This window comes from Lathamus discolor, chromosome 6 (assembly GCF_037157495.1).
Source record: "Lathamus discolor isolate bLatDis1 chromosome 6, bLatDis1.hap1, whole genome shotgun sequence".
Classification (NCBI taxonomy): domain Eukaryota; kingdom Metazoa; phylum Chordata; class Aves; order Psittaciformes; family Psittacidae; genus Lathamus; species Lathamus discolor.
This window is the reverse complement of record NC_088889.1, coordinates 25,945,674-25,960,434: the sequence shown is the minus strand read 5'-3', so window position 1 is coordinate 25,960,434 and position 14,761 is coordinate 25,945,674. Positions and strand designations below refer to the sequence as shown.

Below are 14,761 nucleotides of genomic sequence, written 5' to 3'. Positions count from 1 at the left end.
GAAGCCCTGGGATGATTCATTCTGAATTTTGTTTTGACTCATCAAATGAGCTAAATCAAACAGTTCAATTATCTACATCATTTTAGAAACATCTCACAAGAAATGCAAATACATTCCTGCATAAATGGATAATTTTAGGTTCAGAAGTTTTGCAAACAAATGAAAAAAATGATAATAAGAATCACTGATAAATTTAAAGCTAGATTACAGACCATTTTAATCAGCACCAGGAATGTCAGCAGTGCATGCGTGTTATAATTTATCGTTAACATTAACTGGGCCCCTGATTTGCAATGGCGCTGCACCACAGCTTCAACAATTTTAAATAATAATAGGTTTTGGTATCATTCCAATCTACTTGGGACTAAAAAGTGAATGATATGCTATAGCATAATGTAAAATGTCCTAGTAGCATTTCAATTGTACATAGTCTCAGCTTTGAGTGGTGGAGGACCAAATTCTATTCTGTTGTATCAATGCAATGGAGAATAACAACAGAAAACGTGCAGCTAAACTAATGAAAAAAGATTTATCTGTATATATAAATGATAAGTACATGTATATATATTGTGCTTATAATCTTTGCATGTGTAACATAATGTGGCACTAATCCACATGTATATTTACACATAAAGTGTCATATATGCACTTATATTTGTATATTTCTATATGCATATTTACTATAAATACAGAGACATTTTACATATCACATGTAAATAACTTCATGTGGTATGTAACATATGTTTGGATAAATGAAACATGTATATTCAATGTGAAAGCATGATGCATAATGAATAAGTTATGTATGTTTGAGACTATATGATTTTATTTTTATTCATACATCTTACACAGCCACTTATAAATTCCTAAAGACTGTTTATTTAAAAAAGTTAGTTACTAACCTTCTCAGTTTTTCAGTTACTTTTTCAAGTTCCTCCTGAGCACGTCTCAATTCTATTTCAAGATACTGACGTGTAGAATCAAATTCTGTTTCAAGCATTTCCAGTTTATGGGTAGTGTACGATAGACGCTTTCGTAATTCCCCCTTCTGTTCTTGCAAAGTACTAGAAAAACAAAGACCACAGCTGTAGAATTTAGCTGCTCCCAAAAAGCTTTTCATGATCCACTCTTTGATCAGTTCCCTAGAGTATAGGTTGGCATTAAACCAGATAAGTGCGCTTAGTAATTTGTTTACTTCACTGTGAAAATCTGATTTAGACAGTTGACTATCTTCCCATCTGGCCTTTCCAGTGCATTAGTTGCTAATATCTCATTAACTAATATTTTGTAAAAGAATCCTCATTATAATATAAAATACACTACAGTTTGGTTTCAAACAGGACCTGTCATTTAGAGTTATCTTAACGTAGCATGACTGAAGTAGCAGATATCTATAAAGAAGCATTTCTAAATAAACTGTGCAAAAATATTTCCTTGCTAATACTACAAGTTATATTTTGTGGAGAAAGAAAATTTTGTCTTACTTGATTCAGTTTCCACCCTAATCCCTGGCCGTAATGCTGCAGGAGATGGTAATATTACAGTAATTTTAAAGTTATGGATCTTTCCCCATTTTCCCACTTCTGTGGGAGCAAAGAGCATGACACAGGTGTTATCCTTAATTTTTCTCAGTTCTTTCACTAACAAAGAGTGTATGCCCTACCTGTAAGCTAACTTCAGTCACACTCTTTGACTAAACAAACACTAGGCATGGAATTTGGAGAAAAGAGGTTTTCACTATCATTTTTCTCTTTACTTTAGAGATCACATAAAATAGCATAAAGCTGGGAGATAGATATGAGCAAAATTTTTATCATGAAGGTCAAAGTATGATCTGCATCCAGATAATCCCTCTGGATTTTCAGTGATGAACCTCAGGCTCCTTTCCCTGCTTTACTGGAGCTCGGCTGTGTGACTTCAGGTAAGCCAGTCTGCACTTGCCTCAGTTCTTATCTGCACAATCCTTTTATCCTTGTTTATTTAGTTTGTAATCTCCTAAATTTTCTAGCATGTTTGCTAGTTGCACAGTAGGATGGGGTTCTGGTCAGAGCTGGTATTTTCTGGGGGTGACTGTAACTTGGTTCAGATACTGCAGTCTCAGTACTAAGCTGATCTCTTGACATTAGGTGGGACCTCTGAGACACTTATGGAACTGAAGTCTGCTGTCACCTAGAGACAAAAGTGCTACTATATGATGCATTGTGAATTGTCTTGCTTGTTTTTAATCATATGATAAAAATAATTCTTCATAAAAGAATGGCAAATCTTGATTCCCTTTGATGTCAGGTGAGTACTGCTGTCAGTAGAATAACATTTTGGGTCTTTAATTAGACAAGAGAGTTGGGAACAACATGCCATTCTTCAAGAAACACTTAGCTTCTTCATTGTGACTGCCTTCTCTGCAAGTTGTGATAGGAGCTTCAGTAACTTAATGCAAAAGCTTTACAGTTGCTGCTTACTTGATCCATGCAGGTTAGAGCTAGGAAAGAGTCTAATGTTTTGCCAACACAGTGCTCTATTTCAATTACACATATTGCGTGGTTGCAGTTATACTTAGATTACTACTTGTAGTTATATTCTCTTAATATAACCTAATGCAGACATTCAATGCAGCTCCAGGTAATGCGGTTATTTAGCTTTTATATTTCACTTGGTGAATTAAACCCCCAAATTATCTAGGGAAGTAAGAATTTGAACCCATGCTGCTCATTTCTGCATGTCCTCATTCATGATGTTACCACATCACACTACATTTCACATGCTCTGCTTCTAGCTTAGTTTTGCCAGTATCTGCTCATCTTGGGAAAGAATAGTGGTTAGTTTTCCTTCCTGCAGCCTTGCAACTTGGTTCTTCTTCCGTGAAGTGGGAGTTACAGTGTCAAAACTGTTTAGAGTGAAAAAAAGATTTGATCTCAAGTCTGCTGCTCTAAAAATCTAATCACTAGGATTTGTACTAAAAGTAGACTGTAGGTTCTCCAGCTACAGTTTCAGATAAAAATGACAAGGCTGCTGCTTTATGCTAGGCAAGTGCAGTTAATGCAAGCTAAGCCATCTCAGGGGAGGTTATAACATCCTGATGCAATGGGGAGTTTTTGCCAAAGGCAAAGTTTGACCTCTGGGGGGAAGAGGGGCTGTAGGGTTACAAATATATTGGGAATGACATGTTGAAGTCAGTAACAGCTGGAAACTGTTTAACAAAGGAAAAAGCGATAAGTTAATGGCCTCTGATAACTTTGTCTTCTGCTTCCTCATGCAGGTACCTTCTTGCTTTGGGTCTCAGTTGTGTGAAGATTAGATAGGAACAAAGCACCCGACTTCTGAAATGAAGTTGCTTCTGCATACGCCTGTGTGCCTAGACCTGTCTGTGTGGGGAAATTTGGGCTTCAGAACTTGAGTTCTGGATAAATCTTGATCCTTAGGTGGAAGGCAGTGCTTTGTTAGGGTCCCAGTTCAGAAAATTTTTGAAGGATATACTTCACTTCAAGCTCAGCCTTTTTTTCACTTGAAGTTCACTTTGAAAAGTTTGTATTCTTGAATTTTTTGCTTTCAGACTGGGATTATTCATTCCATTAAAATTAAGACTATCTTAACAAGCTTCACTGAAACAGTTTACCTACATGCACTCTTCCACATAATGCTTTGGGTAGTAAAGCTCTAGCTGTAACTTTGTACAAAATCAGAAAAAAAAAACAGAGGTTAGGGCATAAAACTTCAAAGACCAAAGTTATTCTCCTTCAGCAAACCATAATTCTGAAAAAGCTCTTCTCATTTCCACCTAAGCTAGAAAGTTGGGGTGGCATCCTGATACCCTCCCAAACGTAGCAGAACTCCTGTTCAATGTCTGCTTTGGTTCATCTGACGCAAACAAAATCAGCTGGCTATTTTTGAGAGAACTTTTTACTTTTATACAAGAACTATAACACTTGGTTTATGATGGGATTATTTAAGGTGTAGTAGATGTAGGTAACAGTGAGTAATTATTAAAATACAAGTTATTAAGCAGAAAATAAAAATGTTAGAAACAATGAAATAATGTTTTTACATGAACATGCTGATTAGCAGAAAATTTATAGCCACCTTTAAGGAAAAGGAGAAGGAAAAGGAGAAAAAGAGAAGGAGAAAAGAAGGAGAAGGAGAAGGGGAAGGGGAAGGGGAAGGGGAAGGAGAAGGGAAAAGGGAAGGGGAAGGAGAAGGGGAAGGGAAACGAGAAGGGGAAGGGGAACAAGAAGGGGAAGAGGAAAAGAAGGGGAAGGGGAAAGAGAAGGGGAAGGGGAAGGGGAAAGAGAAGGGGAAGGGCAAAGAGAAGGGGAAGGGGAAGGAGAAGGGGGAGGAGATGGAGATGGGGAAGGAAGGAAAGAAGGAAGGGAGGGAGGGAGGGAGGGAGGGAGGGAGGGAGGAAGGAAGGAAGATATTTATATATATAGTTATATATATATGCAACTAAGAAAATAATTAAATGCAAAAAAGTACAGACAGTCTAAAATAAAAAATGTTATCTGAAAATCTGGTGCTAGGTCTTAGAAAACACATATCCTGTATTTCGTGGTCAAAGTTTCAGGAAGCAAGTTTGATGGCTGGAAGGAATGTGGAATTACAGAATGGGTTCAAAAATCCTGTAGAGTAGGACCTTTTGTAAAGGTGGTTCTCTATTCCTTTAAATAAGCTCTAAAGTCCTGCTTCTGTGACAACCAGTGGATTGTAAGTCGTTACCCATTTTGCTTCATTAAAGCATTTCTCTAAAAGCAAGAACAGTAAGTACAATATTAAATATTTAGACTAATGAAAGAAAACCTCTCAAAGGAAGCTACTTTAAACATTATTGAAAAGAGGTCTTCAGACTTTCTAAAGTATTATTTTCACCAATTAGCTCTTTTTATACTCATAGAAATATAAAGTAAATATGAAAACATATGTTGACAGAGAAATTTGTGGTCCCAGGTATTTTATCACTGCCAGTACTTGACACATTTAAATTCTGGAGTTGCTCCTTGCCGGGCACTTTAAAGCCCTCTTCCCTCAGGCAGTGCTCCTACAGAGAAATTCCAAGCCTCAGTACTGAATCCTATTGCTGGAGTTGATCCTTAGCAACAATTCAGAGGCTGTTCAGCAGAGATATTACGATGTGGGAGTTAGTGCTGCTGAGGCTCTACATTTAGTGAAAAAAGGTCTATTTTACAGGAGAAACATGAGAAGGCTGTGCGGGCAATTTCAAGTACCACCAAATACTCTGAGTACTTTCTTAACATTAAAATTTTGCCATCCCAGCTTGTGCAAAAGTTGAAACAGAGATGTTTGTATTCCTGGTGTTACCTTTCCCTCTCCAGTAGGCATCTGTCCATAAAGGGCAGTGAGTGGTCAAAATGGTTAATATTTTCCCTAAATATTCCTGCCAGCCTGCACATTAAGGTGAGTACTGGTGTCACTCTGTACAGCTTCAGCCCCAGGGAAAGGTGTGCAGGTTGATGAGCACAATGGAGATGGACAACATGTACCTATCACCCTGCAGCTGTTGGGCAAGATTCATGTGTAATGATGGCTGTGGAAGCTCCAGGTGAGCATATCTTCATTGGAGCATTTCAGGCAAAGCTGAGATGCTGTGCGGCAATGGCCTATTCTGAGGAATACAAACAGGTTCTCACTGTACCTGTTACCTGTCTGATCTTCTGCCAGCTTATCTGCCTGGCAGGTGACCTGATGACAGAGGAGTGCTGGCATGCAAAGTTGGGGCTGTTCAGCTGCCTGGAGGCCAGAAGATTTCTAGAGATTGTTATCTTCGGACAGTCCACAAAGAGGGTGCTCCCTGATCTGTTACTCCCGGAGAGTAAATGTCTATGGTTCTGCCCTGTTGCTACAGTGTCCTGGAAGCCCCATATTTACACCTGGCTGGTCAAACTGCTTCAGCAGCAACACTTTCACATCTGTCTGCCACTCCAGGGCTTTGATTTGTAGATGGTTCTGGGATGTTGTTTAAACCCATTTTTTGACCTATTGAAATTCTCCCTGAATGATTACATTCCTTCTCATAGCTCCAGGAGTGAGTAAAACAAAATATGATTAATGGTATTAGGAAGGAAATTAGCAGTGAAAGGAATGCAAAACAATGGCAACATAAATGCCCATATCAAATATATTGAAAAAAGCATATAGAAAGTTCTACTTTCTGAGCAGTGAAACAGACTTTTTAATGCAGTTGTGAAATCCTAAATCAAACTAAACACCATTCTGCAGTTAAACGTCTTCCTTGGAAGAAGGAATGTGTAAGTAGCAATTAACAGGGATTGCGGTCTGGGGGATCTGAGTCTTGTGCTTGGTTTTGACAAGTGTGCATAGTGCTATTCCAGTCAAGTATCTTAAGGCAAGACTGACCTGACCAGAAAAAATGTCAGTACTACTGGTCTGCTCTGGCTCCCATTCTTTGTCAGCTGTGATGAGCAGGCACTATCAGGATGAAACTTATCTAATCTGTTTTAGGAGACTACTTTTAGATGAGGTGACACAAATCTGGAAGTGCCCATTTCCATTAATTACAAAGGGAATCTAGTCAAATAGCTCAGACACAGAAAACCGCATCTCATCAGATAACTCTCCCTCTTCCTGACCCAGTACTGTGTGTATGAGATGAGGTAATAGCATTCCCTTTCTTGTTTGTTTGGATTGTGTGGAAGCCCACAAAAAAACCCAACTAAAAACCCCCAACAAACAACAAACCACCACTAAATGCTTTCAAAGTGTTTATCAGATCTGTTTCATGTCTGCAATGTGTCACATTCTGCAAAAGGGCTTCATAGGGTCAGGAATTTGGGAACACTAATGGAAATGTTAAAAAAAGGTTCTGAAAGAGAATTTCAAAAAGCATCTTTACTTCTTCCAATCTGTGTGGTTTTATCTAGGGAAAAGTAAAAAACAGTCAGCCCTGCATGCTGTGAAAGAGTCTGAAGAGCAGGAGAGAGTATCTGGGAAAAGCCAAGGGACCACTTGTGAATCCAGCCATACTATGCTGACTTACACTACCAAATGGCAGCCAGGAGTCTGGCTGTGTGGTGGGCAGCCAGAGAGTCTGCGGCCAGGTGTGTGCACTTGCTGTTCTGGAAGTAATTTCCCAACACGTCTGATTGAGACTTCTGTGGACCTCTGAAAAGAGATGCTTAGTCAAGGAGCGCAAGCAGCCACATCCCTGGTTTTGTTTCTGATCTTTGAATAGAGCCTATCATCACAGAGAAAAGAGCAGTCAGCCAGGCAGGAGGCAAGGCCCCAAGGGACCTCTTCTTGACATGTAGCTCACACCCAAGGGAGCAGAAAGCTAAGGACAGAGAGTCTGAGGACATTCTCATCTAGCAGAGATACCAGCGGGTCCTTAGTGCCACTGCAGTGCTGCTCAGTAGAGCTGGACTACATTTCAAACTTCACCTTGGGACTACCAGGAAATGTTGACTTCATCAACTCCTGCTGATGCATGGCCAGTGGTCTGCATTAGTGAGGACCTTTTATTCTAGCACAGCCCTACTGCTGGTGACAGGGCATGGGTCTGGCATAGGTCAAACGATGTCTGCATCCTGCCTTGGGTAGAAGTGCTGCATGAAAGGCACCCCAAACCTTGGCTTAGGAGGAATAGCTTTGAGATGGTAGTTGCGTCACTAAATTTGACCCCTCAGCAATATTTTTTTGATTTTTAGTTGCTGGGAAATTAAGTCCAAGCATTTTACGAGTGTTTTCTAAATTAATGAAAGATCTTTAATGAAGTAGTAATTGGATTTCTATGTTAATCAAGTTTTGATTATGTGTTACATGATTGGGGTCACCATTTCAAAAGGCAGTTTTTGTGGCTACCCTCGTAGTTGGTCCATCTGATTAGGAGGGGGGTGAGATCAAATTACAAAGTCTAGATCCAGATTCTGAGAATCCAGCTACAGACTCGAAATTAATTTTATGGGGGAAATAAATTGCTGCACCTTAGACCCAGAGCTCAGTCCACAAATCCCAGCGTCCTTGTGCTCTTTATTCAGCATCTCCACTTGTACCCAAGCAAATACTCAAACAAGCTTCAGCAATGTGTATCCAAGTTCTACAATAAGTATTTTCCTATAAATTCAGTCTCACACAAACTTTGTTCAGCTCACCTACTTTTTTGTAACTTTTCACCGTCTTTTCATTCCACTACAGCACATCCACCAAAGTACTCCACTACTTTCAAAGAAGTTTTATAAATATTTGAAACTCTGAAGTATGAACAGTTTGCCTGTCAAATTGCATGCAGATCTTTCCTTCCTATAGATATATATACACACATAGAGACACATATATAGATAGCTTTCTGAGTGGTTTTTTGGTGTGGGGTTTTTTTTTTTTTTTCGCAAGTATTAAACCATTTGAATTTTCTTTCCAGTACTCATTTTGAAATAAACAACCTGAAGCTGGGTTTGGATTGTGAGAGAGAAGGCCTGTACATATGTTTCAGAACAAATGTGTGGGTGACACAAATCTGAAGCTCAGATATTTTCCAGATGACTGATGGAAACATAAAACAAGTAACAGAGTCCTTTTCTCAGGTTCTGGGCATTCTGGCAGAATCTAAACCAGAGAGCAGGGATGCTTTATCAGGACTAATAGTGTCATTTGGAGGTGAAGTGGGGAAAAAGAGATGTTTAGCAGTTGAGGTCCAAAGTGCTGTGGGACAGATCCTTATATGAGAGCTTATTTGCAGCACCTTGGAGAGCTGATATAACTATTCTGAAACAAATACTGCTGGAGTTTGCAAGGTAGATTTTCTTCACTTAGGATGTGACTACCTGCCTCTTGCATAATTTGCACAATTAAAAATTCAGACCAAGCAAGAGATATTATATGATAAATATGTCTAAACTCTATTGGGCTTCTTCATAAGAAGTAGAAAAGAGACACCTATATTAAAAAAAAAGCTGATTATGTTTTGGTTATACAGATCTGACAGTCTTTCATTGCAGAAGGGAAGACTTCTATAACAAGTATATGAAGCCCACAGACACATCTATCCAACAGACTGTTCAATATTAACCATAATGTGAGGCAATTGAGATATGAAAATCCAGTTACATGTTGAGATGCAAAAAGCCCTTAGAGGACCAGCTCTCAACACTGAATTGTCTTAAATAAATGACATTATTGGCAGTGGAATGTATCAAGATTTTTTAAATATGCTCCTAATAAAGACATACAAATATCCTTTTTTAAAGGTACTATTCATAACCTAAGGCTTTGAATGGGTTGAATGGAAATACAATGAATAAAGTTACAACTTTGAGAAATAGAAACTAAAGGAGTTTTTATTGATTTAAATGAAGTTTCTTCAGCAGGTTATTGTGATTCCCTCAGCATGCTGAAAACTGCAAATGGCAAATGAAAATGAACAGTGACAATCCAGACCTGCATGTAAGGGAGCATGTTATTGTGCAGATCACTAAGAAATCCAGGGCACAGAACAGCTCATGGAGACAGAAAAATGTGGATTTACAAACCAGGACATACACTGTCCAGCACAAGCAGCTGCACTGGCTGGCCCAGCGCTGTGCTTGATAGAGATCTCCACAGAGACTGAAAAGTTGAGCCAGGACACATGATCCATGAGGAGTGATTTAATACTTCTGCTAAGTTGATTTGGGCCTGGAGTATTTAAAATACATTTCTGTTTCCCATTAATGAGATGACAGCTTTTGTTTCTGAGACACTTTTGAGGTTAAATACTGGAGTGTAGTCAGGCTGGCTGTATGAGAGAAATAAATGTAGTGTACGGTGAAAAGGAAGGAGCCTTGTGCCCAAATTCAAAAGTGACTAAAGCATACTGAAGTAGATGCAGCAGAAGCTGTCATGATTTCTGCCTTCTTTCTAGCTGCCTCAAATGCGTCTGCTAGGATCTTCCTAAAGTCTGTGGGGATCAACTGATTTCAGCTCTGGCAGATAGTCAGTGGCTTAAATGGAAACCATTAAGTTCAGTAAGTGATCCTACAGAAGTCTGAATAAAGGCTGCTTCTGTTCAATTTCTTTCTCTGTGTTTCTAGAAAATGAAGGGATGAACAGGTGAAAAATAAGGTTACAAAAGAAGAAAAAAAAGCATACAATTCAGGGAGGAATACATGTTTTCTGACTCATACTCTAAAGATGAGTATGATTATTTTCTCATGGTAATGAAGGAGTCTGCTCATGTTCATGCCCTACTTCAAATCGTCTGCATTATCCAAATGTTGCCTAGTGCTCTTGACTACATCTGTAATGAGTCAGCTGGTGAAGCTGGGAGAGAAGAGAGTTAAATTCTGGTATGGCAAACTTCAGCCAGCATTTATACAAGAGAGTAAAGACATAACTACACTGTCTTTTCCTAGGGATGAAGGGATCTTTACACTACTTGCTGCCCAGACTGCTCTTGATATGACTCTGGAAGAAGGTTCATCTCTGTAAGAGCCTTTGTTTGCCGTCTTTTCATAGGCCAATATCTTTGCACAAGATGTTTGGCTAGAAGAAATGCTGAGTTACAGTGCAAAGTTGCAGGGTATGAAAGGATAAGAAAAGCAACAGAAAAGGCTGCCTGCAACAAATACTTCTTTCTATAACAAAGGCTATTGGGGGGCAGGGGGACTGTCTCACACAGAAAGTGATTTAAAGTTGTTGAACAGATGTTGCCAGCTTTTTAATGTCTGGCAGTCTGCATGGCATCTCACTAGGGAATGCAGACTACTAAGCAGTGATGAGAAAGAATAAAAAAGAAAAAAAAAAAAAGAGTGAAGTATTGAGAAATTGAGGTAGCAAAATTAGAGGTAGACTTCAATTTATGATTTGAAAGCCAAAGAGAGCTCTCCAGGCAATTGAGCAAGCAGCCTTCAGTTGCAGCAACTCTCCTTACAGCTTTGAGTGGCCAGCTTCTAGATTGCCTTGGTTTGTAGTCATGGATAAGCACTCCCTCTGGAAATTACTGAAAGCAGCCTGCCACATCAGCTCACAAGCTTATAAAGTTATATTTTAATTGTGTCATTAAACCTTTCTCAGTTTTGCTTTTGTCTCTTTAGCTTCCTGATTCATCTGGATCAAGCTGATCAAGCTGTGCTGGAACACGAATGTGGTTCCTACTGACTTGTGCTGTTTATTTACAATAGGACATGTAATGAGAATGGGTAAACCCACTGCCCAGGAACAAGCTGGAATGTATCTTACTCTTTCTATTAAAAGACTGAGGTTGGATGCTCATAGGGGAGTACTATAGAAATGTGCTTTAGTTGTAGGGAAAGAATTTTATTCATGCTTCATTTGATATAAAGCATACAGACACAGAGACATAGGTGGATGGGCAAAGTTCTCAGCTTAGCTATATCTTTGCTTTCCGAATCCTTTTCTCTTTCCTCTAATTTGAAATTGATCTTTGTCTGGCTCAAGGGACTCATTTTAGGGGGCTGGTTTAACATTTCTCATCAGAAAGGTTATGCTAAGCAGGTGCAAAAAGTAAATATACTCTTTTGGCTTCAGGACCAGTCAGACAGAATTACTACTGGGACTGGGACTGGGGGTAGGAGGAACTGCAGATGTAGCTGCTTTTTTTTTCTTTCTAAGCAGCGTTTATTTCCTTCTGTGAGGAAATGACTGAATTTTCTTCTTAATTATAGCTAGTCAGTTGCATTCTAATCCTCTTTTGTGAAAGAAGACCTACGAGACAGGATCTCATCTTTTATCTCTTAACTTGAATCCATAGGTGACTTTTAAAAAGTGACAATGCTTGCCAGATATTATTACTAAAGAGCATAGGAGATATTGCTGCTGTTGGTTAGAGTGAGGCACTGCACTGACCCCTCAGACACATTCAGTAGCCATTAGTTAGTCAGTTCTAATGCAGTCTCTGTTCTTTATCATTTAGTTCCCCCATCACAAACAGCTGCATGCTGTTAAGTGACATGCTAGAGAGGTGAGCTCTAGGGACTTTTTGGAAGGTTTTCTGGCAGTAGAATAGATCAGTGGTTTGTTAACACAGGCAAATAATTAAATTAAATACATTAATAAATTGATTTAATGAATTAATTACATAATAGTTCTTAGCCTGGGCACACCCAAATTCTCAGCTGTTCTTCAGATTCTGAGGGAAACTGTTACTACACACAAATGCATATAAGAGGTTGAACGGGAACAATGAGAGGTACTGGCTGCTATCTGAATGAACTTATTTTGCCTGAATATTTAAAGATATTTTTAGTTTTCCTACAATAACAAATGATACTCAGTTCTTTGATCATCTTGATATTGCAGCAAAAGAAAAGAAGGGAAAAACCAGAAAGGAATTGCCATCTGTCATCTTTGGCTAATTATTTTAAGCCCTACCTTGTATTTATACACTGCAGCACACTATTTTAGGACTTGTTAACTGAGAACTCCTCTGCTCCAGAAGAGTGTAATTGAGTTCACCTCTAGCAAGTTGCCCACTGTTTAGCATGCTGTGTCATCATTTGATGCAATCTTCCTCCCAACATTATGTCATGATTTATTAGTTCAGTCAAGTCTATTTCATCCTGTTCCCCCAGCTGAACTGGCTTTTCGGTGCAAGACTCTGTTGTGTTGTCTTTTATTTTGTGGGTATATCTGGATGGAGAGAGAACAGGACTGCATTCCTCTGAACTCCTGTTAGCAGTCCAGCACCTTGACATTAGCTCTTTTGTAGTTTTTTGATTGAGCTGGTAAATGAAGGAGCTCTCTGCAAGCTTGGAGGGAACAAATAAGGCAACAGGTATTAATCTGAAAAGATGCTTGCACTATTCATGTGAAAAGCAATACCCAAAATGTTTCTTCAGAAGGGACCCAAGAGCCCTCTCATTTCACCTGCCCTGCAGAACCACCACCTTAACGAACCAGAGTGAAGAAGCAGCTCCCTTACTATAGGCTTTCCCAAAAAATCCTCGTGCCCTGAGATATGGATTACCTAAACACAGGGCACTTTTTTTTTTTTTTTTGTAAATTGAGACTTATTTTAACACTCTTGCTGAGATTTTTATTGCTCTCTCTTTAGTTTCTTAAAGGCTAAGGTGCATGAGGCTTGGTGAAATAGAATCTATCCTAATTTTGTAAGTGCCAACAGTTGTGACAGTTGTAATACTATCTTTCATTTTCACAAATGAACGTTTTTTTTTTTTGGTTTGGGTTTTTTTTTTAGTTCCTTCAGCAAGCTGATGCTTTTTAATATAATTGGAAGGAAAGTTTCCAGATAGATACATTTTTAAAATCTAGATATCTTGGAACAGTGTGATTAAAATGTGAGTTAATGAACAGCAAAGAAACAAACTTTCAGGAAATACTAAAATCTCCCTAAAAATTTTAGATCATTGTGGGTCTTTTAAAAAGCAGAGAGGGAAATGAAAAATATCTTTCAATGGCTGTTTATGTGTTTTTATGCAATTGCTAAATATCCTGAGCTAGAATCCTGGATTTGTACATTTTAAGCTTTGGTATACTTGGAGATAAACTGTGATATTGTCCTCCAGAAAAGTAAGCCTATTTTCTGTTGAGCATAACAACTACAAGTGGACAGTGAAGGTAGGAAAAGACATCTTTTCTTTTTCCCTGAGCCCTACAGAAGGGCAGTTTTATATTCCCTGATTATATTTCACTTCACTGGTCACCTCCTGGTTACAAGGACAAGCAGCAGAGCAAAGCTGTTTTTGCATCAAGCTTACCTAAACCCAGATAAAAGTAGGATGCATGTACAGAGCCTCAGGGTACTGAAAAAGAAGAATTCAAAACACTTTTCCAAGATTATTGTTTTCTTCACTCCACAGAATGTAGACTGTGCCAAAAAAAATCCAGAAGAATCTCACTTTTGTCTTTCCTACACTAGCAGCGCTCTTAAGTTGAAAATTCACACTAATTATTCAAAGAAAATCAATAAACTGCAAGAAGGCAATCTAAAGCTTAGCCTGTCTTTACTTCTAAATCTAATTAATTTCTTACTTTGGAATATATTTCAATATTTCATATGTCATTTAAAAATATGTAATCAGTGAATGACATTTTTCTACATACCTGCCACTTGAAACAAAGTCAAAGGACAAAGAACAAAGAGTATATTCAGGAGAAAAGCAGAAGAAAATCTAAGCAAAATACGGAAAAAGGAATCAGTACTTAAACTTCTACTATGTGCTGCATAGGAATGCGAACTAGAATCAGTCATAACTCCTCCATCCTTCTGACATATCTATACCTATAACGTTGAAAAAATCCTTACTTCAGGAGACCGAACATTAATGTAAACCTGATAAAGGAGAGAAAATACATACATACCAGCAATTAAGAAAGGTGGGTGAACTGCCCGGATAACTGCAACATCAACCATAAAATGCAATGCATCTGTATTGTAAGAACTACTCAGCCAGAAAAAAACCTTAACTGGTAGTAGGCAGCTGTGGATTTTTTAGATTCTTAAAAAAAAATCAGTTTTTATATATGTTAATAACAATTACAGGCTTGGCTGAAGCAAGCATCTAGACTACTATTCCCCTAGTTCAGAAAACATAGAGCAACTGAACGATGAGAGACTACAGAATGATGTGAAAAAATGACACATTTTTATGGACATCAGAAAGTTAGAAAGAAAGCATAACTTCATAAAACATCACTTATTAGTTACCTGTCCCAGAGAGTAGGTGAAGATTTTGCGAGCCTGCCCTGGAGAATTCTAGGTTGCCATAGGCAGGTTGGCACCCAGGAATTTCGTACCCTGTAGCATGAATAGAGGATAAACCATGGCTAGGTATGGCTCATA

General features: G+C 38.6%; 1 protein-coding gene across 1 annotated transcript in view; it reads right to left on the bottom strand.

Moving 5' to 3' along the window:
* The window catches only part of BEGAIN (brain enriched guanylate kinase associated), a 157,385-nt gene that overhangs the window by 61,918 nt on the left and 80,706 nt on the right, over nucleotides 1–14,761 (bottom strand). The window contains 2 exon segments of the mRNA XM_065684153.1: nucleotides 903–1,064; nucleotides 14,627–14,716. Of these exon segments, the coding sequence (XP_065540225.1) occupies nucleotides 903–1,064; nucleotides 14,627–14,716 (252 nt within the window).